Source organism: Bemisia tabaci, chromosome 3 (assembly GCF_918797505.1).
Source record: "Bemisia tabaci chromosome 3, PGI_BMITA_v3".
Lineage (NCBI taxonomy): Eukaryota > Metazoa > Arthropoda > Insecta > Hemiptera > Aleyrodidae > Bemisia > Bemisia tabaci.
This window is the reverse complement of record NC_092795.1, coordinates 7,376,101-7,400,074: the sequence shown is the minus strand read 5'-3', so window position 1 is coordinate 7,400,074 and position 23,974 is coordinate 7,376,101. Positions and strand designations below refer to the sequence as shown.

The following is a 23,974-nucleotide window of genomic DNA, read 5'->3' as shown; positions in this document are numbered from 1 at the left end:
AGTCTACCTGATCCCTCCCAAAAAATGTGACGGATTTTGTTAAGTAATTGCGTGGCAAACCTTTCATCTTTGATTTTGTAACTTTATCAATCTCTTACTGAGAGCTACTCAAAATTTAACTCGCCTGATTCTTGTAGATAATCTAAAAATATTAAGATCCGTCCAAACCACAACATTCCACGTACAATGTTAACCGAGATATCGCCCTTTGAAAAGTCGAGTTTTTGACGTCATCCACCGCGGTAGTGACATCCTTGGTTTCTTCCACCTTGCTTTCATCCGGGTTTCACGGTGAGTAACCAGTACGAATGTGTGTTTCCCTGATTGATGGAAGCAAGGTGGAAGAAACCGAGGGTGTCACTACCGCGGTGGATGACGTCAAAAACCCGACTTTTCGAAGGGCGATATCTTGGTTAATATTTAACGTGGACAGTTGCGGTTTGGACAGATCTCAATATTTTTCGCTAATCTACAAGAATCAAGCATCAAAACACGATTCTGTGACCAGCGCAACTGACCCATTATAGGCAGATGCAGACTTCTAAAACATCATTCCGGCAACAACTTTGGTAGACGATACGAGTGCGACGGGATCTGAGCAGAGTAGAATGAGTAGATCCTCGGCACGATTAAATGGTTGAAATGTGTAAGAGGGCAAGCCGCGCGCTGATCCTCTGAACTAGATCGAGCAACCGTTGCCAGTCTCGGCATCGTATACTACATTTTGACGTATTTCTACCGAATGGGACCATGAGCATTATGACGTGAGCACTGTTATGCATATATTCTTATGGGTCTCAGGGCTCATTTCTTAATGCAAATAGTTCCGTTCGGCAGAAACACGTCCATTTTACTAGTGTACATTTATTTATGGGGAGAGTGTGGACACTGAGATGTTCATCCCCGATTGGTTCAGATGTTTTCGGCTTCTTGGAGCAGTTTGGTATCCGTTGCAGGCAGGTATTTCAAAATAACAGAAAAGTAGGTTTTAATTGTTAGTATCGCCGTGAGTTTTACTCTGATTGCAAGTGAGATCTAATTTCTTAGTTTTGAAAAAAGCAATTCAAAATGAGACCCAATTACTGGTGGTAACAGGGCGGTTAAATAGCGCTAGGTCTTCACGATTTGCAGGAAATCGGAGTCAGGTAAAAAACAAAAAATTAGAATCAGAGTTATGTAATTGACTGTACTGATTTTCAGTGCAAACTCGAGGACGGAAAATGTTCAGATTAGGCAGATGTATCACATTTCTAGTACTTGTACTGAAAATCATCAGAGTCCATTTACTAATTCCAACTCTATTTTTTTATTTTTCCTCGTGGTAATTTATCTAGAGAGTAGACTAGCCGAGCTTTATTCTACCGATCTGACATTTATGAAATCAACTTTGTTTATCCGATTCGAAATATTTTTTCCAACATAAACAATGTATGGTCATATCAGGATTCGGCTAACTCATCTTGGATCTCATCAGGCTGCCAGGGACCGAAAAAAATGGACGAAAATTTTAAGCAAAATACTTACAATCATTTAAAATATAGTTTTATTCGCTTCTAATATACTGCATTTTACTCAAATTGCATACATGAACGTTCGTTTTCATACAGCATTCTTCCTTAGCACGGCAAAATGGTGGAAGTTCTTACTTCCGGGACACCAACAACATCCAACTGTTGATCATACCTACTGGGTGGGTGCGCTGAAGAAAAGATAGGTAGATTTCACCATTCCTTCACTCTGTATTTCACACAGCGTCAATTCAGAGTCAATTCCAGCCAGAAAAAAGGTAAACGTTACTTTATACTGGTACAGGTAACTATTCCTCTGGCAGAATCGACTTTGAATTCACGCTGTATTTTATACAGCTTGAAGGAATGGTAAATTCAACCAATATTTTCTTTCAGTGTGCTCAAGAACGTGTTGAGTACTTCGTGTTGCAAAGAAACCGAAGTTTGGTAAACTCGTTTAACTCATGACATCACACGAAGCTCAGCAGCCACCCAGTATGTAAGATAACTGTTGCTCCTATATAATTGTCCAATAGGAAGTGTTGAAAACCAGAAAGTAAAAGTCTCCACCTGCCGCCGAGAGACCATTGAAGGGCCTCTCTTCGTCTTTGCGTCCGCCGAATTTTCAACCAGAACCGGACGACGTTCGAGAGACAGCTCTGGAATAACGACTACTGGAACCACTGGAAGATGATCGGGAGCTAGGCGAGCTCAAGAGTCTGGAAATGGTTTTCGGGGTTATCCGCGATGCGATCCTCGAGATGGACGACGAGTCGGAGAAATATCCAGTATCGGAGCCGTCGGCCCTTCGCGGACGCTTGATGCGCGTTTTGTGCATCCACCACAAATAAACGCGCGCCAGGAGAGGGCTCTTGGAATAGATGTTCTTGAAGCGCGGCATGTTGACTTTCAGGACGTCCATGGCTTTCAGGAACGCCGGGGACCATCGGCACACGATGCGTTTGCGGCCGTCCCATGTGTACTCGTGCCACGGTCGCTTTAGAGGGACCCTCACTCCGTTGAAGTCCAGGTCGCCGTAGGATTCGCATTTCCTCCGCAAGTCCGGAACGAAGGAGGTGTCCGGTTCGGTCTCGCCGGATGACAATTCGGAACCACCTACGTCAAAGAGGCCATGAAAATACGCAGGTTTTATTCTGCACCGAAAAAAAGTTGCTGAAGTACTCTGGAAAAAAAATACATCGGATCTCGAGTCCAGACTCTTAAAAACATCGACAAGAAAAAGCACTCTTGATTCAATCAGAATCTAGCTTAAATCAAGAACCAAACCTCTTAATTTAAGCGGATTTCGTTTTGATTCAAGCAAAAATTCGATTGAATCAAGAGTATTTTTTCTTGTCAATGTTTTCAAGAGTCTGGACTCTAGATACAATGTGTTTTTTTCCAGTGTAACATCCCGGATGTTAAAAATATATGTGCGACAACTCTTGAATGTTGTTATGAAATGGCTGTTAAAGTAACATCCCAGTTACGTTGAATTAACAACCGTAGCATTCATATCAACATTTAAGAGTTGCCGCACATATTTTTAAATCCCGGATATTAATCAGCTTTTGAATGTTGTTATGAGCACCCTGGCTGTTGAAGTACCATCCGAGCTACGTTGAACGAACAACCATAGCGTTCATACCAACATTCAAGAGTTGTAGCTCGTATTTTTAACATCCGGGATGTTACTTTAGCAACTTTTTTTTTGGTGTGCCGAGCCAAGGCAGAACGCCATACACAGTAAGAAAAAGTAACCAAAATTTTGTGTTGGTATGGGAAGTAAACACCAAGTAACACAATCTGCTGGTTGATTTTGTTAGTGTTAGTTTCATCTGTGTCAAATCGATCAAAATGTTGTGTTGAAGCGACTAAATTTTTGTGTTAAGAATCTGCAACCTCGTTAAAATTAGGCGCCAATTATCAGGATCGTATTCAGATTGCATCTGTAAAAATCCAATGCGCTAGCCACTCGCAACACATGTTTTGCATGATTTGATTTGAAGGAAAACATGGGTTTCCACGTTCTGCGTGACTTTTGAGGAAAAAGCAACGGATATTTCTTGTCAATATGTAAAGTAGAAAACAAAAAATCTAAACTTGTGGTTACCATTTTTGATTAGCATTTCTTTGGGTTATAAATAAGCAAATGTTTGAGTTACATTGGCCGAATCTTTGGGTTGCCCATCCTTGAAAACTGGGTGCAACTCACCAGGATCGCCTCGGATAATTAACTGGTCGTAGTTCAATGCGCCAACCACTCGCATGTTGCAACCTCTGAGTCATATCGAGAGACAAAAGAGTACATAAGCATAGCAGGTTACTTTTTCCGTCCCCAGATGTTTCAGCATAACTTAGGGCTTCGATTAATTAACCAATTCCTTATGGTTGATCTGACTGAGGGAGGTAACTCTAAGTAACCATGAACACGGAAATTTTTAACCGTGAAGGACATGAACGCACCTGTCATGAATGCACCACTTTATACAAAGAAATCAATGACAGATGCGTTGATTCTGGAATAAGCCAAAAAAGTTAATACTTTTGACTAAACTAGGTCCATTGGGTCTAGTAAATCACTCTCATGGAAAGTATCTTGAATACGATGCCACGGCCCAAAAGTCGATGTTATTCTTTGTATTTATTAGTCTAATTTCAATGATTACTGACAAAAATTTAAATCAGTCTTTTGAAGACTTTATGTTCTCCAAAACATCAAAAAATGTATGAAATTTTTAAAATGTAATATGATGCTAATAATTATTTTATTCATTATTTAAAACAACCTTTATCCTAATGCTAAGTCTTTTGGTTTTAACAACAGGGAGCGGGATGTGGGAGAAAGAGATAAACGCAAAGGAAAATTTAAGTAAATCAACTGGTTTCATTGTAAGTTTAGTGTGTTCTGAACATGACGGGATGTATTTCCTTGTCGGGGAGAGGGGTTACATTTTTTCATGTGTTGAAGATTTTAGGAGTTTTGAACATCCTGAAGAATGCTGCCTTGCAAAGGAAGAGCACAGTATGTTTCACATTCCTTCTTCCTAATCTCTGGCTCCTTCTAGCATAGGTACGTCTAATTGAAATCTAAACGTATGAACATTGAGGATGAAAATTTGACCGGTCTGTAAGACGCCATGTAATCAGGCAATGGTTAAAATCGATTGTGTGAAAGCCTATTTTTCATCGACACTGTGCTCATCCTTAACAAGACAGAATCATAATTTCTATAAGAATCAATACATTTTCAAAGATACCGTAGCACTATTCCAACTCGAGGCTTCCGATTTTCTGCGTCACATGGACGTATTCCTATCAAACGGACCTATGTACATTATGAAGTGAGCCCTGGTTTGCATGTACTCTTATGGGTATCAGGGCTCATGTCTTAATGCCCATAGTTCCGTTTGATAGAAATACGTCCACATATCGTTGTTTTCCGGACGAAAGAACGTAACTACATTTAAACGTTTCAAATTTTTCCTATTAGAAGACTGTTTGGCGTTTCTAACCAAAGAGTGTACTACAATCCTCTGATCACATGCAAATATCTGCCAAAACCACAAGACAAGGTAAAAATTAGACCTCTGTAAGACATGTTATCTCATCACAATTTCACTCTAAATAAATCGAAAAATTCCAAAATCAGTTCAAAAATATAAGGAATCGACGATCGAATTTTACGTGAAAGAAGTTTAGTTTGGCAAGCCGAATAGTTGAAATTATATGAAACACCGAACGTTCAGTTCATGCGACCGAACTTTTTTTCCAGTGCGCCCTACACAGTAGTTCATTCTGAGCGTTTATCGCACCGTCGCACAGAACAAGCTCGTAGAAGAAGATGGACATGAAATATTTGGCTAAAATTTAAAAATTTTACGTTTATTTCGTCGCAAATATAATTCCAAGGGGTGTTTCTGACAGGAAATTTCACGAAAAAACCAATCAAACCACTCTTAGACTTTTTCGTCGAATGTTTTCGAGAATACAAGCTTTCAAAATTTCCAGATTTTGTTCGACTTCTCCTACTGACTCGGCCCAGTGTGCGTCGTCTTACCGTGAAAAAAATGATTATTTGAGGCTATTTTGCAACGTTGGAATGGAGTTACGTCCCTTCGTCTGAAAACCTACGATTTACCGTCTCTGATCTCAGTCGAAATCCGCATCGACCTTGGATCAATCGGGGCCTGAAAATGATCCGAATTTTTTGGTTTTGAAAAATGAAGGGAATTTTTTACGCAGGACTTTTCGCCGCCTGCGATACTCTCGACACCTGAGAAATTCCACTGATGTGCGAGGCATTCGAAGAGACGCGTTGAGTATATCGAAAAGATTTACTGGACTTCCTCGGTTCCCAATTGTCCCGTTTAAAGGTCCCCGTCCTCCCGGCAGTCTTCTTCGAGAGATCGTTCGATTTCTCGTCCGGAAGCTCCACCCGTATGCTGAGCCCACGCTTCTCCAGATACTTATTGCCCGCCCGGGGGTTGAAATAATTCACGTACTGCCAGATCAGCAAGTCTTTGCCTTTGAGCCCCTGCATCTTCATTAATTTGAGGGCTGCTTTAGAGTACCTGCATGTGACGTGGCCAAGCTTCGATGCCGGCCGAAACAAGAGCACCCTCAGTCCGGTCTCCGGAAAATATATCTCTCCCCGCTTCTCGCATCTCTCCACAGCCTTCGATTTGGGGTCCAGGTCGGGCTCCCAATCCCCGTCTGAGTCGTCCGTCCATAAACCTTCGAACAGGAATGCAGAGAGTTTTTAGCCTTCCCGTTTATTTTTTCTTGATTCGCAACGCGTCAGAGCCGTATTCATGCGCGGATGAAAATTTCTGTCTTTATGGTTACTTTGACAGGGTTGCCGCAGTCAGGGAAAACCGGGAAATGTCAGGGAATTTTTAAAAGTCGGTGAAAATTTGTTAAATTTTCTTTATTTGCTTCCTAAAATGGGTCTTGATTCAACGCGTCAGGGCCGTATTCATGCACGGATGAACATTTCTGTCTTTAAGGTTACTTTGACAGGGTTGCCGCAGTCAGGGAAAACCGGGAAATGTCAGGGAATTTTTAAAAGTCGGTGAAAATTTGTTAAATTTTCTTTATTTGCTTCCTAAAATGGGTCTTGATTCAACGCGTCAGGGCCGTATTCATGCACGGATGAAAATTTCCGTCTTTATGGTTAGTTTGGGTTACTTTGACAGGGTTGCCGCAGTCAGGGAAAACCGGGAAATGTCAGGGAATTTTGGAAAGTCAGTGAAAATTTGTTAAATCTTCTTTATTTGCTTCCTAAAATGGGTTTGAGGTTTCGGATTACAAATTATGCCTGAAAACTATAGTTTCTATTATGTCTTCCTAAGCATTTTCCATATCTTCAATCGTCAGGGAACTTCATCGAAATGTGTCAGGGAAATCAGGAAAATGTCAGGGAATTTCATTTTCCGAATTCTGTGGCAACCTTGCTTTGAGCAGAGTTGCCAGCGGGAAGGTCAGGAAGAGTCAGGGAATTTGCAGCGACCGGGCAGGTTGCCCAGTAAGGCAACGCCAGGGAATTCGCAGGAAAAGTCAGGGAATTTTGAGAGGTACGTTCAGCAGTAGTGAGTGTAATTTAAAATTTGTATTCAAATGTCAGGGAAGTCAGGGAATCCGAAGATTTTGGAGTCAGGGAAAATCATATATAGTCAGGAAAAAGTCAGGGAAAGTCAGCGAAATTGAAGATGAAAAAATTATGGCAACCCTGCTTTTTCGGTCAGCTCATCCAAAAAGAATTGGTTGATGAACCAAATTTTTGGTAAAGTCGGCCGAAACCGAAGGTTACTCTGAGTAGAAAATTTCCTGCTGAACTAACGTACTCTTTTTTTCTCTTGATTTACTTTAATGGTTGCGACCTCCAAGTGGTTAGCTCATCAGACAGTCGCTAATGCGATCCTGGTTCGATCCTTGTGGCCTTCCACCTAATTTTTAACGAGGCTGTATAATTGTAATTTAAAATTTAGTTATAATGTAACCCAAAGCTTCAGTCAATGTAACTCAAAGAAAAACGAACCAAATATATTGAAAACAGGTTTAGATTACTTTGTGTTCTTCTTCCAATATTCACACAAAATGCTGGTTGCTTTTTCTTACTGACTTCGGTCCTATATTCGTAGTCGTTTTTCAAATAGTTTGTTTTCTAGGAAAAGTCCTCATAGTTTACATTGTTATGAGGGGAGGCTTAAGCAGGAAGTTACATAGGGGTTTAAAAGGGGAAAATCCATTTCGATCTTTCATAATTCTTGTTTACTTTTGAATCCAAAATGGCATCCATTTTTCCAAGCGTGCATCAATCCCCTGGCAAATCGTGCATGCACCCCCTGGTTAATTCCATTTCCGAGGAAAATTCAATATGCCGGAAATCTCTCACGTAATGGGAAAAAACGAGTTATTCGGATTCAGTGCTCCGTCATCAATTAGATTCTGCGAACCTTTCCTCATTCCAAAATCATTTTTTGTACACCCGAACAAATGCTCAGAGCATCCATCCAGTGGTGTGGCGTGAAGGATCGATTATCGATTTATCGACATTTGAAGCTATGGTAAAGAATCGATTATTAAGGTGTTCGCTGCGAACGCCCTGATAATCGATCTTTTTCCATAGGTTTAAATGGCGAATCAATCGATTTATCGCAAAGCACGCCACGCCACTGCATCCATCCACTTGGAGTGGGACAGGCCTATGGATAGAACGGAGAGAAGCAGTGAGATGAGTTACCAAATTTTTAAACGTACATTTCGCACAGTACAGTTTCATTTTTAGGCCTCGATAGGTGATGAAATTCCTATCAACATATACCATTTGATGACTAAGGGCCACCATGCACCATTTACAAAATTGGACGGGCCGTCCAATTTTGATCAAATCGATCAAATTCTGCCACCATACATCATTTCCGCCAAATTTTCTTTTGAAAATAATAAGAAGTAACGATTTTAGGACTGATGACCCCCGACACTTGGATAGGAATTCGTTCCAGATTTTCATCGCCTATCGAGGTTTTTCAGCTCGTCCGTCAGCGTTCATTGGAAAAAAAATAATTTGGATCTAGAGCCTAGACTCTTAATAACATGGACAAGAAAAAAGACTCTTAATTCAATCGGATTTTTCATTGAATCGAAGAGCCAAGCCTCTTGATTTAAGTGTATTTCTTTATGAATCAAGCAAAAGTCCGATTGAATCAAGAGTATTATTTCTTTTCAATGTTTTTAAGACTCTGGACACTAGATCCAACCTACTTTTTTCCAGTGTTCTCTTCTAATGGGGATACAAGAGATGCCTCAGGAGAAATGTGGAGGGAAACCTCGCTTAAATAAATAAATAGTCTCGCAAATTATCATCAGCCTTTTTTAAGTACATTGCTGTTACAAATCCTGGAGTCCCATTCACTAGCACTCCTGACTCTTAAATGTACTACTTAAAATAACATTTGGCTTAAATCATCTGGAGCTAAATCAACTAGACCACATTTTGCAATTCGGAACTACAACTTCTGGCTCATAAATAATAACACCTATCTGCATAGAGAAACTAATGACACATTTATTTTTAAACTGAGTCAAAGATTTTTAGTTCCTAATTGCTAAATGTGGTCCGAGTAGCGTGCTCATCTGCGCGATTCAAGAAACAATAGCGAGACTAGAGATCGGGTTTCGGCGGCGCAGGCTCGGGAAGACGACGTGATGCTTGAAGTATTCTTTAAGTTTTGCAGGGGCTTCTCGCGATTGTCTTTCACGCCAAGTTCATACTTTCTTCCGAAAGATGAGGTTCCTTTTTATAGGTCCTGTCACCATTATGAAGCAACAAAACTTTTGCGCATATCTACATTTCTACATGCACCAATGAAAAATAACCTGCGGTCTCTCGTCCACTGACTCAGGGATTTTAACGCATGGGTAGAAAAGTTGGATGGGATGAAACGCGTGATACTACTCTTTCGACCTCTAAGTAGGTAAAATTGCATATCCAGAGAATGAGGGAGAACTTTAACTTTTTCGACTGACTCCAAGATCTTAACGCCAGAGTAGAAAAGTTGGATGGGTCGAGACACGTTGTAATGTACAACTATCTTGACTTCCTAGAAGATAAAATTACATATCCACAAAATGAAGGTATCGAAAGTAATGGTGTTCTATATCATCGTAACTATTTGGACAGTCGGACCCAAATTCCAGTTTATGCAACCGTAAGTTCGATTTGTACAACCGAGCTTACGACGTTAAAAGAACTAACTAATGAAAGCAGTGCGATTACATGAAGCGAACGCTCGGTTGCACGAATAAAAAAAAATTGGTTTTATATCTTAAAGAGTGACCGCTCAACGTATACTAATTTTGACGAAAACTTATGACAAGGATGTTGATATTCTGTAAAATTTATTGCGAACTCACAAAACTTGTACGAAAGCGCTTTGACTTTTTGAGAAATTTACCGCATTAAAGTAGAATTTTATGGAATACTTCGCTCAATGATTGAATTTGTGAATAAGTTACTACGGTGCGGAAGCCATACATTTCTGAGAAATTGGGAGAATCTCCTAATACGTTGTGAAGTTGTTCTGATATGATTTAGCCCCCCCCCCCCCCCCCCGCCAATTTAATGATCTCCGAAACATTTTACTGTTTCACTGGAAAGAAAAACACATTGGATCTACAGTCCAGACTCTTAAAAACATCGACGAGAAAAAATACTCTTGATTCAATCAGATTTAAGCTTAAATCAAGAACCAAGCCTCTTAATTTGAGCGGATTTCCTTTTGATTTAAGCTTAAATCTGATTGAATCAAGAGTCCTTTTTCTTACCAATGTTTTCAAGAGTCTGGACTCTAGATCCAATGTGTTTTTTTTTCCAGTGTATAAGAATACTTGAAAAACCTATGTTAAGCTTCATTGTGCCACCAAGACAGTCAACTATGACTTTGTGTCACAATAGACACATTTACATTCGAGCATAATTCAATTTAGAAATGAATAAGGTCAAACCTGCATCGAAATTCAACGCAGGTTCATCGGTGCCTCCAACTTCGGACGGAATCGGCGGGAGATCCTCAGTTTCCTTGTGTTTTCTGCGGCGTGGTCTAGGTGGTAGTTCTGAAATCAAAAAAAAACTTTTTGGATGATACGCATTCATACGCAGAATATTTTATCGGAAAAAAACTCGCGTGACACGGCGGAATTTTTCTCACAATCAGTGTAACCGCGCGGTCAAAACGGGATTCTGCGTAAGTCAAAGCTTTCATTCCTAGAAACTGCCTTAATGTAAAAAACTACTATCCTAAAAAGTGGAATCCACGAATCAATGTGTTATTTTTTTGGTCGAGGTGAAGGTGTTTAAGTTGAAGCAAAAGTGCTCGAAACACCCGTTAAGATGTCAACTTCTTGCGTTGAAAAACAGGAAACAGGAGCAGTTTCGAATAAAAATAAGTATTTTGGGAGGGTTTTTGAAACGGTTGTATATGTATGCGCGATACATCTACAATATATGCTCTATTAGAAATCGAACTTCAGTCAGAGCACTCTAACGCACGATCCGATTGACGTTTTCATAGGTCTAGATAGTGCTACTCTAATGACTTTCGTGTTTTCAAGGGATTTGAACTATCATCCGTTGCCACTTTCAACATAAATGTAGTGCATATGTGATGAAGTGTGTTTTGCAATTTTTAAAAAATGTGTAAGTTTTCAGGGCAAACTAAGATCATTAAATTTCATGTTAAGCTGCGTAAAATTTTGTATCGTTTTAATACGTTAAAAGCAGTTTAAGTTTTTAAGTCGTGCAAGAGTTATGTTTGGTTTAAGAGACTTTAAAAACGGGCAAAAATCGGTGGAAAGTGAGATTTATGAAGTCAAACCGGCAACGTCAACCGACGAGTTTCATGTGAATCAAGTTTTTTAGAAACAAAAAACAAAAGCCGTAACGGGTATTTGACGATTCGAAAGCTTTCAGGCGAACTGAATTTTTCTTACCAGAGTTGCACGAGTGCAATGAAAAATATGGATGATTGGAAATTTCCATGAAATATTTCTTGAAAGCTCACAAAGTAGTAAAATATATTAAACATATTTTCAGGAGCTGGGTATGTAACTTTTGCTAAAAAATACTGAAACGATACCTCTGCTTTTCATTTAATTTAATTATATTTTTTTTAACTTTCATTTTTTTCGAAATTTCATGAAATACCTCAAACGAAATTTCAAGTTTTCATTTTTCATGGAAAATTGCAACCCTGTTACCCACGGGTCGGATCGGGGAATTTAAAAACAAAAGTTGAACTTGCGTAGTGGTTTTGCAACGAAGTTGCCATGGGTGTTAAGCCAAGCACAATATGCGTGTTTTCATCTGCCAACGGCCACTGCGCCGCTCAAATTTAGATGCAGATTTTCTAGGTAAAAATATCACCGGTGATGAAACGTGGATGCTGAAAGATATGACGATTTTGCGGTTTCTCAAAATCACGAAACGTAACGCAGCACACCTGAAGTACAAGGGTTTCGAAAACAAACTACTGAAGATAATGTATTCATCGGCTAGTCTATCGGGTGATCAGCAATCAAAAAAGTCTAAAATGATAATGGGAACGTCTGTTGGCCTGCAATTTCAAATGCATTTAAGAAAATAGTCGAATTTTTATTTACAACACTCTCGAATGTCAAATGGACAAAACAGACAGTTGGAGCATGTATCGTTGTCCTGATTTCCTAAGTCAAGTAAAAATGTTACGTAAACACCATGTACCCACCCTTAATCTTAATCTAACCTATTCATATTATTTTGTGAGGACACTTTTAACTGGGCTCAGGAAATAAGGACGCGAAGCACACACATGACGCACATGGATGAAATTATCCCTTTTCGCCTCATAATATGGAATATGCTTTTTTTCTTCACTCAGTTCAAACGAGTTGAAAACGCTCCTCGACCACTATTATGTATGGAGAATGTCTTTTTTGACAACAATACAATGGAAATTAATAACCTGAGATTTTTCCTTCGATTTTCACTCATTCAATTCTGTCAAAAGTTCATTTGTCAAAGGTTCATTTATTCATCTTTATGCTCATAGAATTTTCTCAAATGTAACACGAGGAAGAAATGCCAGTGTTACTAAATATGTGATCATGTATGATCTCCAAGAAATCTAGGAGCCGCCGCTAGATTTTTGACAGTGCTTATAACACGGCTGGTAAGCACAAGCATATGAATGACGAACACCGACAGAAATCTAGTTCTGGTTACCAGAATTTCCTAGTGATTTTCAGGAGTCAGCCATCAATACTTTTAATGTATTTTCCGAGGAAAACACACGATTTTATTTGTTTATTTAATCTGTCAGAGGCACATTTTATGCACAATCCAAATGAAAGTGAATTTAATGGAATTAAATTAATTTTTGATACATCAATGGATTGAAACCAAATTAATCGAGTTTTCATTGATATAATCCTACGATCTTCTAATTATATGTAGATATTTCATTAATAATTGAGTAAGTGGAAAAAGCTTCATTTTCTGCACCAAAAGGGGGAGGGGCTTAATGGTATTTGATCACAACACAAAATTATCTAAAACACAAGCTTTACTTGGCTCACCGATTGGTTGATCATCGTAATTTTGACTCTGCTCCGAACCCGCTTCTGTTGTCCAAACAAATGTGCTCGTCACGAAGAAAATTGTGAGCACGTATCTTTCTCGCCTCTGCATTTTGAGTGAGCTAGCCTGGATGAATAGTTGATCAAACTGACGCACACACTCTTTCGACTAATTTTAGCTTCGTCCGCAAGGTGGCGAAGCCTGAATTATCGGCCATCTCGTCTATCGTTTTTCTTTCATTTGAAACCACGGTGAAAAGTCGATTGTTAAGCTATCTCGCATTTGTTAACCGCAGGCGCAGTGGAAAAATGCGGGGAAAAATGAAACCGAAAACGTCAACATTTTCCCCTCGTGCCACTAAGTCGCAAACTGCCTAACGAATGTTGTAAAAAATTCATAGATCGGTGAAACGGCTCGCCCTTGCCAAATTTACAATTTACAATTTATTTTTTTATTTTTTTTTTGGAACGTAGTGAAATAGCTGCGCCTTGCAAATGTTAACGGAAACAAAGTATGCCTTTAGATGCCCAGACTACACCTGTTAACTAATACTTTCTTTCGGTACCATTGTAGAAGATATGCTGATTTTTATACTTTTTGTCATTCTCTTCCGGGTTCAAGTCCCCAAACGAGGTACGAACGATAGTTATTCAAATATTACTAAATTGACATTTTATGTAAATCCAAAATAGGCCGAAATCTATACCTGTTGGGAAAAAATTGGTCTTTCTAAAAAAAGACTAATGGCTAGAAATGAAAGCCCAGAAAAAAACAGCAAAACGCTTTTAATCGAGAAGCTCTATGTGATCAATTAATTATACAGAGTTCTAAGCGGGTTGATTAAACCTATCTTCCGTGATTTGCTCGTATTTTTATTTCTGGCGCTTGAGTCTTTTTGAATGACTATTTAAATCGAAAATAATTCATCCAGGAAATATCAGTGGCTTCAATGGAAAGGGAACCTAACTTAACATAACTTAACATCTTTTAATAACATACTTAACTAACTTAACATTTTTGGAGGAATCGAGTTATATTCTCAGATTGCCCGCGACGAACCCTCTCTGAGATATTTTACGATAAGAGGATGAGTTGATGGTTACGAGTGTTAGACAATTAAAAACAGAGGTAAAATTGGAATGAATATGATATTCTTGAATTTATCTTTTCTAGAAACATGAAAAATATTTTCAAAATTATGAAACTTTGAATACGCACTAAACATTTTCGGTCGGCAAGTATTACTAGCTCCGAGGTTTGAGGCAGAGAAGTTTTTCGGTAACTATGAGCAATAATGATCATGGGTTTAACGGCATCATTTTCTTTAGGGTGTTTCCAATTTTTACGAATGTTTCCCGAAATGTTTTACGAATGAAAAAAAAAATAATTATTTTCAAGCGGAACGGTTCTATGGAGAGGTGTGTTACAATATTGGCAACACAATGTGCACTGAAAAAAAAGTAGTTAGCGTTGAGAACTAATTTGGTAAGTTCTCGCCAAGTAGAATCAAAATTAGGCTTCAGAACTAATGTATTGTACTGAAGCACCAATCAATTCGCTTCATACGCTGACTTGACTTTACTATAGCGCGAACCAGAATTGGAAAACAGCACTAACTGTAAAATTAGCGCTGTGGTAAGACAAATTCACCTTCGGGTCAAACTAATTCGCCCTCAACGCTAACTGCCACATTTTCCGTTACATTTATTTAGTTTCGAAAAAATTGCGTCGGTACAACAGCCTCAATCGCGTCAGCTCGTGAAAATCAATTGAAATGTGAAATTTCGGGCTCGTTCGACAATGTAAATACTCCCGGTATGATTTATAGTGTCCACTCTTTCTTGAAAACGTTCGAAAGCAACATAAATAAACCTGTTATGGTTAGAAATCGTCTGTTCGATTCAAAACGTAAACAAGCATGATATTCGTTGCAGTCGTCAATCTTCTGTATTAAATTGCGATTAAAGCGTTCCGCGTTCAGTTTATATTTTACGAAAATCTGTGAACTTAGACTGCTTACTTCTATAGTTAGTGTTCTCCCGTAATTTCAAAAGAATATCTTAAGTGTTCGGACGAGATATGTTTATTCGGTTTGAACATTCGCTACCATTTCATGTGTGAGTGTGTGTCTCTCTAAAGGATAATTCTGTCTACTTGCACATACCTATGGGATATTCCTTTCTTCTGTCGTTCATTTGGAACCGGTCAGTTTATTTTTACCTCTCATCTTTTAAGAAATCTTCTTTTCCTGAAAGCATTGTCCAGTTATCATTCGCTATGCCGTTTTCTCCTCTCTCAGTTTTGAGGTTAGGTTGACCCAACCCTACCGAATTCGAATTAGAGTAGCGGAATTAGTTCCCAGCACTAATAGTGGTTAGTGTACAGAAACCAAAAATCATGTGTGTCCAAATCACACAATTTGAGTTAGTGTATAGAAACCATTTTTAGTCATCTGACGCTAACTCATTTTTTTCAGTGTGGCAATGACTCTTCGTGCAGTTGCGTTTATTCTCTGTAGATGGAGCCAGGGGTATCGAAAATGGTATCGACTCATGCTCATTTTTTGGTTTCTTTTTGGGTGAACTGTCACCAGTTAGTCGGATTTTTGTAAAAGCAAAAAATTTGAGCCGTTTCGCGAGCCACCCCACAGTGGGAAAAACAGCCGGTCTAGCGCCGAAAAAGTCGGAAAATCGGCATCAATGGAAATGGACAAAATTGGTATGTACGTGTTCCTGAGGATCTACTGATCAAGAATCAGTCATGTTTTACTTCATAAGGTCGACCTTATCAGCGATAATCATCAGAAACGCACCGGGTAGCGCGGTGCTGATGGAGGACCGCCTCTGAATGTTTACATTCAATAGCCTCCTGTGTTTATTGAAAAGCGTCATGTAGTTACTTTTAATTTTTTTTGGCAATGGCTGACCTTTCTAAAAGCATGGATACCATTTTCTTTTCTGAAATCCACTTTTTTAACTTACAGCAATTTTTTAAAGTTAGCCTCCAAAATAGTACCAAATTCAAACTTCCATGGACTGTATCTTTTGAGATCCACTCGGATCCACCGAGATATTTATATCCAGTTACTCGTCATACTATCAAGAATACGATAATCCTTAGTTTGGGTGCGCATCCTTGCGCCATTAGGAGATATTTGATAAAAAGGAAGTGGAAATGTGCTCAGAATGAATGTGTACCGTTGGGTTTGGCGTCAGATTACAGAGTCGCATGGGGAGAAGTGCGTGCGCAGTGCGCTGCGCGCGCAACTCAGGCAACCCGCGTTTAAGAGCAACTGTTTCAGCACATCCTCAAGCTGAAGCTGTAGCCTAGTTGGTAGAGTGTCTCGCTACTGAAACAAGGAACGCGGGTTCTATTCCTGCCCGACGACGTGAAAATTTTAAATAGTTCCGTGCAACTAATCATGTTTTACTTCACAATTGCTGCCCTTTAAAAATGTTTTCATTTCACATTAAGTCTTGAGAAGAAAAACATTAGGTGCATTGAGCGGAAGGAATTAATTGCCAAAATTTCCAAGTAATGACAATACTTCATTTTACCTTTATGAAAATAAAGTGTATTGGTAAAACGATAATACGGATTTCTACTATTAAATTTCCTGTTTGACAACACTTTATGATAAATTAAATGTTTGGAACTTAACTGTTATCCTAACAGGAATTAGAAAAAAAATTAGGACACGTGATTTTCTATTGATTAGTAAAAACTGTTCCATCGTGCAACGTTTTATTAGGAAATTTAAAATTTCAAGCGTGTTTTTCCTCCTTATTTGCTCTTAATATTGAGTACATGCCAATTAATATGTCAATCTCATCATTAACATCTTTAGTAATACCTTGCGGATTACATTCATTCTAATCCATAACTTTACCTTGAAACACCCAACATAACCACACAAACTTTTCCAAAATAAAGTGAAAAATCAGAGACTACATAGTATAATGAAGAAAGTAACCGACAATAGCATAAACGACGAGAAATATTTTTATTAACTCTGCTGGCCGATCAAAGACCACAAACCGAAACACAGTTTCAAGGAAAGTAAATTACAGCTGATCTCTTGACTAAATTTGGCTCAATAACTCTTGAATTTACAAAAAATTGGCGCATAATGTTGTCATTAGTGTATGGCTCGATATTATAAGACCGGTAAAGTGTGAAAAACCAATGGGAAAGTGAACGATCCGAGCGTCAAGACTTTTTCGGCGCTAGATCGGCTGTTTTTCCCACTGTGCACCCTTGGCAAGCAGATTCTTGTAAGGCCAAGGCAAATTCAGGTGGGTTCTTTGACTCAAAGAATTCCAAAAAGCGTCTTTCTCCTTTCATTTCTCAAGAGTAGGAAAAATATTTTGAAAAAACAACAGCTGTTTATTTCACTAGTTTATTTTATTTTTCCGCAGGATCCTCTAACGACCAGAGGAAATCCACGCCTTCAGTCGAAGGTTTTCAACTAACAAAGAGTTTCATTTGCTAATTCTTTAGTCTGAAATTTGCTCCGTAAAATCCATACTTATTAACTTTTCCTTTCTTTGACTTCACAAAACGAAGAAAACGTCTTGCTTTCAGTCAGTGAAGAGCACAATTGATAAGAACTGAGATAAAATAACTCGATGCATAGGTATAATCGTACTCTCATCAGAATATTTTGTTACGAGAGTAATAATGACATCTTCGCTTTGTGTTCAAGAGAGCTCATACAAATTAAGAAATGCTCAATGAAATTGGCCGTATGGTCCAGTTTTGAAATGATCTAGTCGAGGTATTTCGATTAATTTAATTGGTTTTATTCCGTTTTACAATAATGCTCGAATTAATAACAATAAATTAAATAACAAAAAATGAGAAGATTAGAAGGAGGGTACTACTACCCCCATTTGAGGTTACTCTCAATACTTTTCATCACAAAAAGCGTGTTCTGTAGAAAATTTTGATGAGAAGTCATTTTATCAAAATTATCGAAATCGCACCTTGTCTTGGTAAGACTGTTGACGTACCAAATATACTAGGGCCCACGAACGATGATCCCTGAGCCGCGGGTATTTCTTGCAAACACTGGCAACAGCGACACCCCGGCCCAAACCGAGTCTCGAGTTCGGGGACAATGCCGAGCCGAGCCACAATCGAACCCTAATTACTTACGCGTAATTTACAATTTCACCCTCCCGCTAGAAAAAACCAAAATTTGTTGAAAGTTGTGTAACATTTTTTTTAGCAAGTGTTTCGTTACTCTCCTTTAAAACACGAGTAAAAAGAGGCCTCGTTTATAAAAATCGGTCAAATAGCAGCAAAGTTACTGTTCGAGATACGATGTTATAAATAAAAATTGGACTTCACTTCAAAAAGGAAAAAGAAGGAAAAAATAAAAATTGTATATAACAATTATATATGGTTTAGCTCAGAATTTTACGAGCAATCCAACAATGTAATGGACGAAGAGATTGGGGCAAAATTACAAGAAATTGATTTTTTACGAAAGGGCTTCCTATGAAGAATTTTGACCTGAAGATAGGGGTGGAATAGCAGCAGTTCGCATACAATAGCTTTTCGCGTTCACAATACCCGGTCTCGTCGATGTGCGTGCTCGATCTTGCAGCGTTGTCATTTACATGGTCCATGCGTTTATTCGCCCGATTTTTCAGGGATCATCGTTCGTGGGCCCTAGTATAGGTATAAATGGACGTATTTCTGCTAAACGGACCTACAGACGAGTGAGAAAGATGGAATATGCTCTAGAAAGCTGGATAAGAAACAATGTAAAAGTGGGCGTGAATCCCTTAGGGGAAATAGAAAAGCGGGATTTTACATTCTACCAAACGGAACTAAGCGCCAACTGCATGCGGCACTCATGAGCCGTGGTTACGGCAAAAGAGCGTTGTGAACAGGGCTCATGACTTAAAGACGCCCACGGGCAACCTGCGTCGCCGCTGACGTCACTGGCGCCTTTACCCGTCCCGTTCATTTTTACGGCCCTCGACTATCGAGCACATCCTTTCTTTCCCACCTGTCTCTGATTTCTTGAGCAGAAATACGTCCAAATCACAATAATGAAGAGTGGCTTTGCTAGTACTATGGCGTGGACTTTAAACGCTTGAGTCCACCGAACAAATCGCTCGCAGATTTTCTTTTCAGCATTGATTTAAGCGGCTTGATCACCCCTGCTGCAGACTTGGCTCTGATCAAAGCGGCTTTGGGCAAACCGAGCCTGAGCGAACCCTGTTTCGACGATCTTGATGAGCTCGACCTTTTTGACGACACATCGGAGTGCCTCCGCGCGAGTTTCCTCTTATCTTCTGCTTGCTTTTTGGGGGTTTTCGGCTGCGAGGGCGGCGGTCGAGGCGGCCAGTTGTACCGGTACAGGTCGCAGTTCCAATTCTTCAAATAATCTTTCGCGTACCAGGGGCTTTTCTCGTATTCCCCCGCAAAGTCATCTTTGTTCATCTGTAATATCTTCAAAGCCGATTCAAAAGCGTGAGCCCAGTCACATACGCATTTGCGCTTTCGGTGTTTGGATTTGGGGTTTACGATTATCCAGACCGGACGCGCCAACGATACCAATGTTCCATTCGGCAGGATCAGGAACCCGAGTTCCGTGCACTCGGCCAGGCATTCTGGAGGAGTGTCATCAGGCCATTCTTCCCCGGATGAATAAGGCTCGCGGGGCGAATCGGGGTTGGAGCTGATCGTTGAGTCATGTTCTGAAACAAGTCAAATTGCGATAATATTGTTGTGTACAATCTCTGAAAAAAAATTTTTTTGGACGTTTTTTTAAGGAACGAGAGCGGTGGCACGCGGCGTGCTTCACGATGTATCGATTGATCTGCCATGTATACTCATGGAAAAGGATCGATAAACAGGGTTGTTTGCAATAAATACCTTCATATTCGATTCTTTACCACAGCTATGAAAAGGGAAATATCGATAATCGATTATTCACGCTTCACCACTGAACGAGAGTTGGGTATGAAAAACCTCTCAAATCGGAAACAAGGGTGTTGACTCAACACATCATAGCCATAGTGATTGTGTCTGTGATGTCTTTTAATTGGACGTATTTCTGTTAAACGGACCTAAGCGCCATAGGGTGAGGAAGGTAGAGGGGAGCTTGGATTGGCGGCGGAACCGGGCGTCGGGCTCATCCCATCTTATACTCGCAATACTTTTCCATGGCGCTTAGTTCCGTTTCACAGAACGCGCTATCCGGCATTCTAAATTCCTCAAAAGGAACTTGAATTGGACGTATTTATGCGAAAAGGCGCTAAACGCCATTTCCAAACTTCTCAGTAAAGCAAGTTTGACTAAAACAATTGGCGTTTCCGTACTAATGGACCGATTTTGGTTTACTTTAGCTTGTTTGAAAGCTGAAGAGTTCCTCTAATTACGTACGTTGCCAAAATTAGGAAAAAATGCATATTAAGCGAGATATAGGGGATTTTTGCACGTAGGTCCATTTGATTTAATGCGCTAACCCGGATTCCGAATTAAATCAAAAGGCGCTATCTCCACTTGAATCACTTGATTGACGCGCGCGCGGCGAAGCTTGGTGGAAACTTGGTGAAATTTAGTACGGGGGGTATTTTTGGACGGGAAACTCGAATTTCGGGTCAAATTTTGAAAATTCAGAAATCCAAGATGGCGGACATGGCCTAAAATGCTATCTCGGCCCCTATCCAGCCGATCTTGGTGAAACTTGGTATCAGGGGGTATTTTCGGACGGGAAACTCGAATTTCGGGTCAAATTTTGAAAATTCAGAAATCCAAGATGGCGGACATGGCCTAAAATGCTATCTCGGCCCCTATCCAGCCGATCTTGGTGAAACTTGGTATCAGGGGGTATTTTCGGACGGGAAACTCGAATTTCGGGTCAAATTTTGAAAATTCAGAAATCCAAGATGGCGGACATGGCCTAAAATGCTATCTCGGCCCCTGTCCAGCCGATCTTGGTGAAACTTGGTATCAGGGGGTATTTTCGCATGGGAAACTCGAATTTCGGGTCAAATTTTGAAAATTCAGAAATCCAAGATGGCGGACATGGCCTAAAATGCTATCTCGGCTCCTGTCCAGCCGATCTTGGTGAAACTTGGCATCGGGGAGTATTTTCGGACGGGAAACTCGAATTTCGGGTCAAATTTTGAAAATTCAGAAATCCAAGATGGCGGACATGGCCTAAAATGCTATCTCGGCCCCTGTCCAGCCGATCTTGGTGAAACTTGGTATCAGGGGGTATTTTCGGACGGGAAACTCGAATTTCGGGTCAAATTTTGAAAATTCAGAAATCCAAGATGGCGGACATGGCCTAAAATGCTATCTCGGCCCCTATCCAGCCGATCTTGGTGAAACTTGGTATCAGGGGGTATTTTCGGACGGGAAACTCGAATTTCGGGTCAAATTTTGAAAATTCAGAAATCCAAGATGGCGGACATGGCCTAAAATGCTATCTCGGCCCCTATCCAGCCGATCTTGGTGAAACTTGGTATCAGGGGGTATTTTCGGACGGGAAACTCGAATTTCGGGTCAAATTTTGAAAATTCAGAAATCCAAGATGGCGGACATGGCCTAAAATGCTATCTCGGCCCCTGTCCAGCCGATCTTGGTGAAACTTGGTATCAGGGGGTATTTTCGCATGGGAAACTCGAATTTCGGGTCAAATTTTGAAAATTCAGAAATCCAAGATGGCGGACATGGTCTAAAATGCTATCTCGGCTCCTGTCCAGCCGATCTTGGTGAAACTTGGTATCAGGGGGTATTTTCGGACGGGAAACTCGAATTTCGGGTCAAATTTTGAAAATTCAGAAATCCAAGATGGCGGACATGGCCTAAAATGCTATCTCGGCCCCTGTCCAGCCGATCTTGGTGAAACTTGGTATCAGGGGGTATTTTCGGACGGGAAACTCGAATTTCGGGTCAAATTTTGAAAATTCAGAAATCCAAGATGGCGGACATGGCCTAAAATGCTATCTCGGCTCCTGTCCAGCCGATCTTGGTGAAACTTGGCATCGGGGAGTATTTTCGGACGGGAAACTCGAATTTCGGGTCAAATTTTGAAAATTCAGAAATCCAAGATGGCGGATGTGGCTTAAAATGATATCTATTTCTTAAACAAACGCACTACACGTCTAGAATGGCCGCCAATGAACCTGCGTAAAGCGCACGGGCCGGGTTGTGAAGGCCGGAGGTGGTGGGAGCCCAAATATACCTACCTAACCTCAATCTGCTTTCCCGCTGCATCTTGCCAATGTGGATGAGATGTGGAAATTTCCACGTTTGTAAACTTTAAATATATGGCACTCTACACGGAGAAAAAAACTCGTGCGTGGGACCCGAAGTTTGGGTCATATGGATCTCTGAAGTTTTCGGATTGAGCATCTGAACACTTTAGGTCTAGCTGTCGAGGTTCGGATCACACATCTGAAACTTCAGTTCTTACGTCTGAAGTCTTCAGGTGTGAGAACCGAAGTTTTTCGGATGTGAGAACCGAAATTTTCGGATGTGAAAACCGAAGTACTTTAGATGTAAGAACTGAAGTTTCAGATGTGTGATCAAAACCTCAGCAGCTGGACCGAAAGTGTTCAGATGCTCAATCCGAAAACTTCACAGATCCATATGACCTAAACTTCGGGTCCCACGCACGAAGTTTTTTTCTCCGTGTACGTTCACAATACACCGCCTCGTCGAGGTGCGTGGTTTACCTAGCAGCGTCGGATCGTGAATTCCCTTCATGTGCTGATTACCTATGTTAAAATTTTCGTATCTAAATAAAACAGTTTCTGTTGTCATTTTGAGCCCCTAATACCGAACTTCACACAAACGATTCAGGCATTGAGCTATTGTTGAAGGCCACATCCGCCATATCGGAGTTTAAAATTTTAACAATGAGGTTATTCAGTAATTTTTAATTTTTGCATTTTTTTGGAGGATTGAGTACGCACAGTTCGCTGGAATTTTCTCCGATTTTTTGAAACATTATTAACCCACGGAAAACAAGTTCGAAGTTGCGTATTCTGAGCTCCCATTTAAACTCGCGTCTCCGAGGAAGTCAAGATGGGGCCTGACGAACCCCTAGGTGACGGTCACGCTTTTGACCACGTAATCCTTCCAGCGCGCTCTTAATACTCATGAATTTCTAAATACTGTTCCGATTCCAATAAAGTACCTAACAGTGATTTTAATGAAAATTAAGTGATTCCGATGGGTTCGTTAATTTGTTCGCTCGTTAAAAGCCCCTTGTCCATGTCAGTGCACACTGACATCGATCGAGCCAGAGGGAACGCACGGTCGATATGTGACCGTCACTCAGGGGACGACATCTGGGATTTTTTGGCGATGCGCGTTTAAATAGGAGATAACATTTTAGGCCACATCCGCCATCTTGAATTTATGAAATTTTCAAAATTTGACCCGAAATTCGAGTTTCCCGTCCGAAAATACCCCCTGATACCAAGTTTCACCAAGATCGGCTGGACAGGGGCCGAGATAGCATTTTAGGCCATGTCCGCCATCTTGGATTTCTGAATTTTCAAAATTTGACCCGAAATTCGAGTTTCCCGTCCGAAAATACCCCCTGATACCAAGTTTCACCAAGATCGGCTGGATAGGGGCCGAGATAGCATTTTAGGCCATGTCCGCCATCTTGGATTTCTGAATTTTCAAAATTTGACCCGAAATTCGAGTTTCCCGTCCAAAAATACCCCCGGTACTAAATTTCACCAAGTTTCCACCAAGCTTCGCCGCGCGCGCGTCAATCAAGTGATTCAAGTGGAGATAGCGCCTTTTGATTTAATTCGGAATCCGGGTTAGCGCATTAAATCAAAGGGAATTACATATAGTTCCTTTT

The 23,974-nt window shown here is 40.3% G+C and overlaps 2 protein-coding genes across 4 annotated transcripts in view; one reads left to right on the top strand and one right to left on the bottom strand.

The window, feature by feature from the left end:
• Window positions 1-23,974, top strand: part of IP3K2 (Inositol 1,4,5-triphosphate kinase 2) — a 416,125-nt gene that overhangs the window by 191,881 nt on the left and 200,270 nt on the right. The window lies entirely within an intron of this gene.
• LOC109030790 (uncharacterized) lies at window positions 1,303-15,764 on the bottom strand. 2 transcript variants are annotated; one of them, XM_019041929.2, is made up of 3 exons: window positions 13,125-15,764; window positions 10,518-10,625; window positions 1,303-2,624 (listed from the first exon to the last, which is right to left on the bottom strand). In XM_019041929.2, exons 1-3 carry the CDS (start codon window positions 13,234-13,236, stop codon window positions 2,134-2,136), a joined length of 711 nt encoding a protein of 236 aa, XP_018897474.2. In that variant the 5' UTR covers window positions 13,237-15,764; the 3' UTR covers window positions 1,303-2,133. The 2 variants fall into 2 exon arrangements, with proteins under 2 accessions (XP_018897474.2, XP_018897473.2); XM_019041928.2 differs by lacking the exon at window positions 1,303-2,624 and adding an exon at window positions 2,839-6,245.

What these genes read in the sequence shown, in the direction of transcription:
- LOC109030790 (XM_019041928.2), bottom strand. Translation starts at nt 13,236, where the DNA reads ATGCAGAGGCGAGAAAGATACGTGCTCACAATTTTCTTCGTGACGAGC. An exon ending in TTACGATGATCAACCAATCG is followed by an intron (nt 10,626 to 13,124) that starts GTGAGCCAAGTA and finishes TTTTGATTTCAG; the next exon opens with AACTACCACCTAGACCACGC. An exon ending in TGCGTTGAATTTCGATGCAG is followed by an intron (nt 6,246 to 10,517) that starts GTTTGACCTTAT and finishes TCCTGTTCGAAG; the next exon opens with GTTTATGGACGGACGACTCA.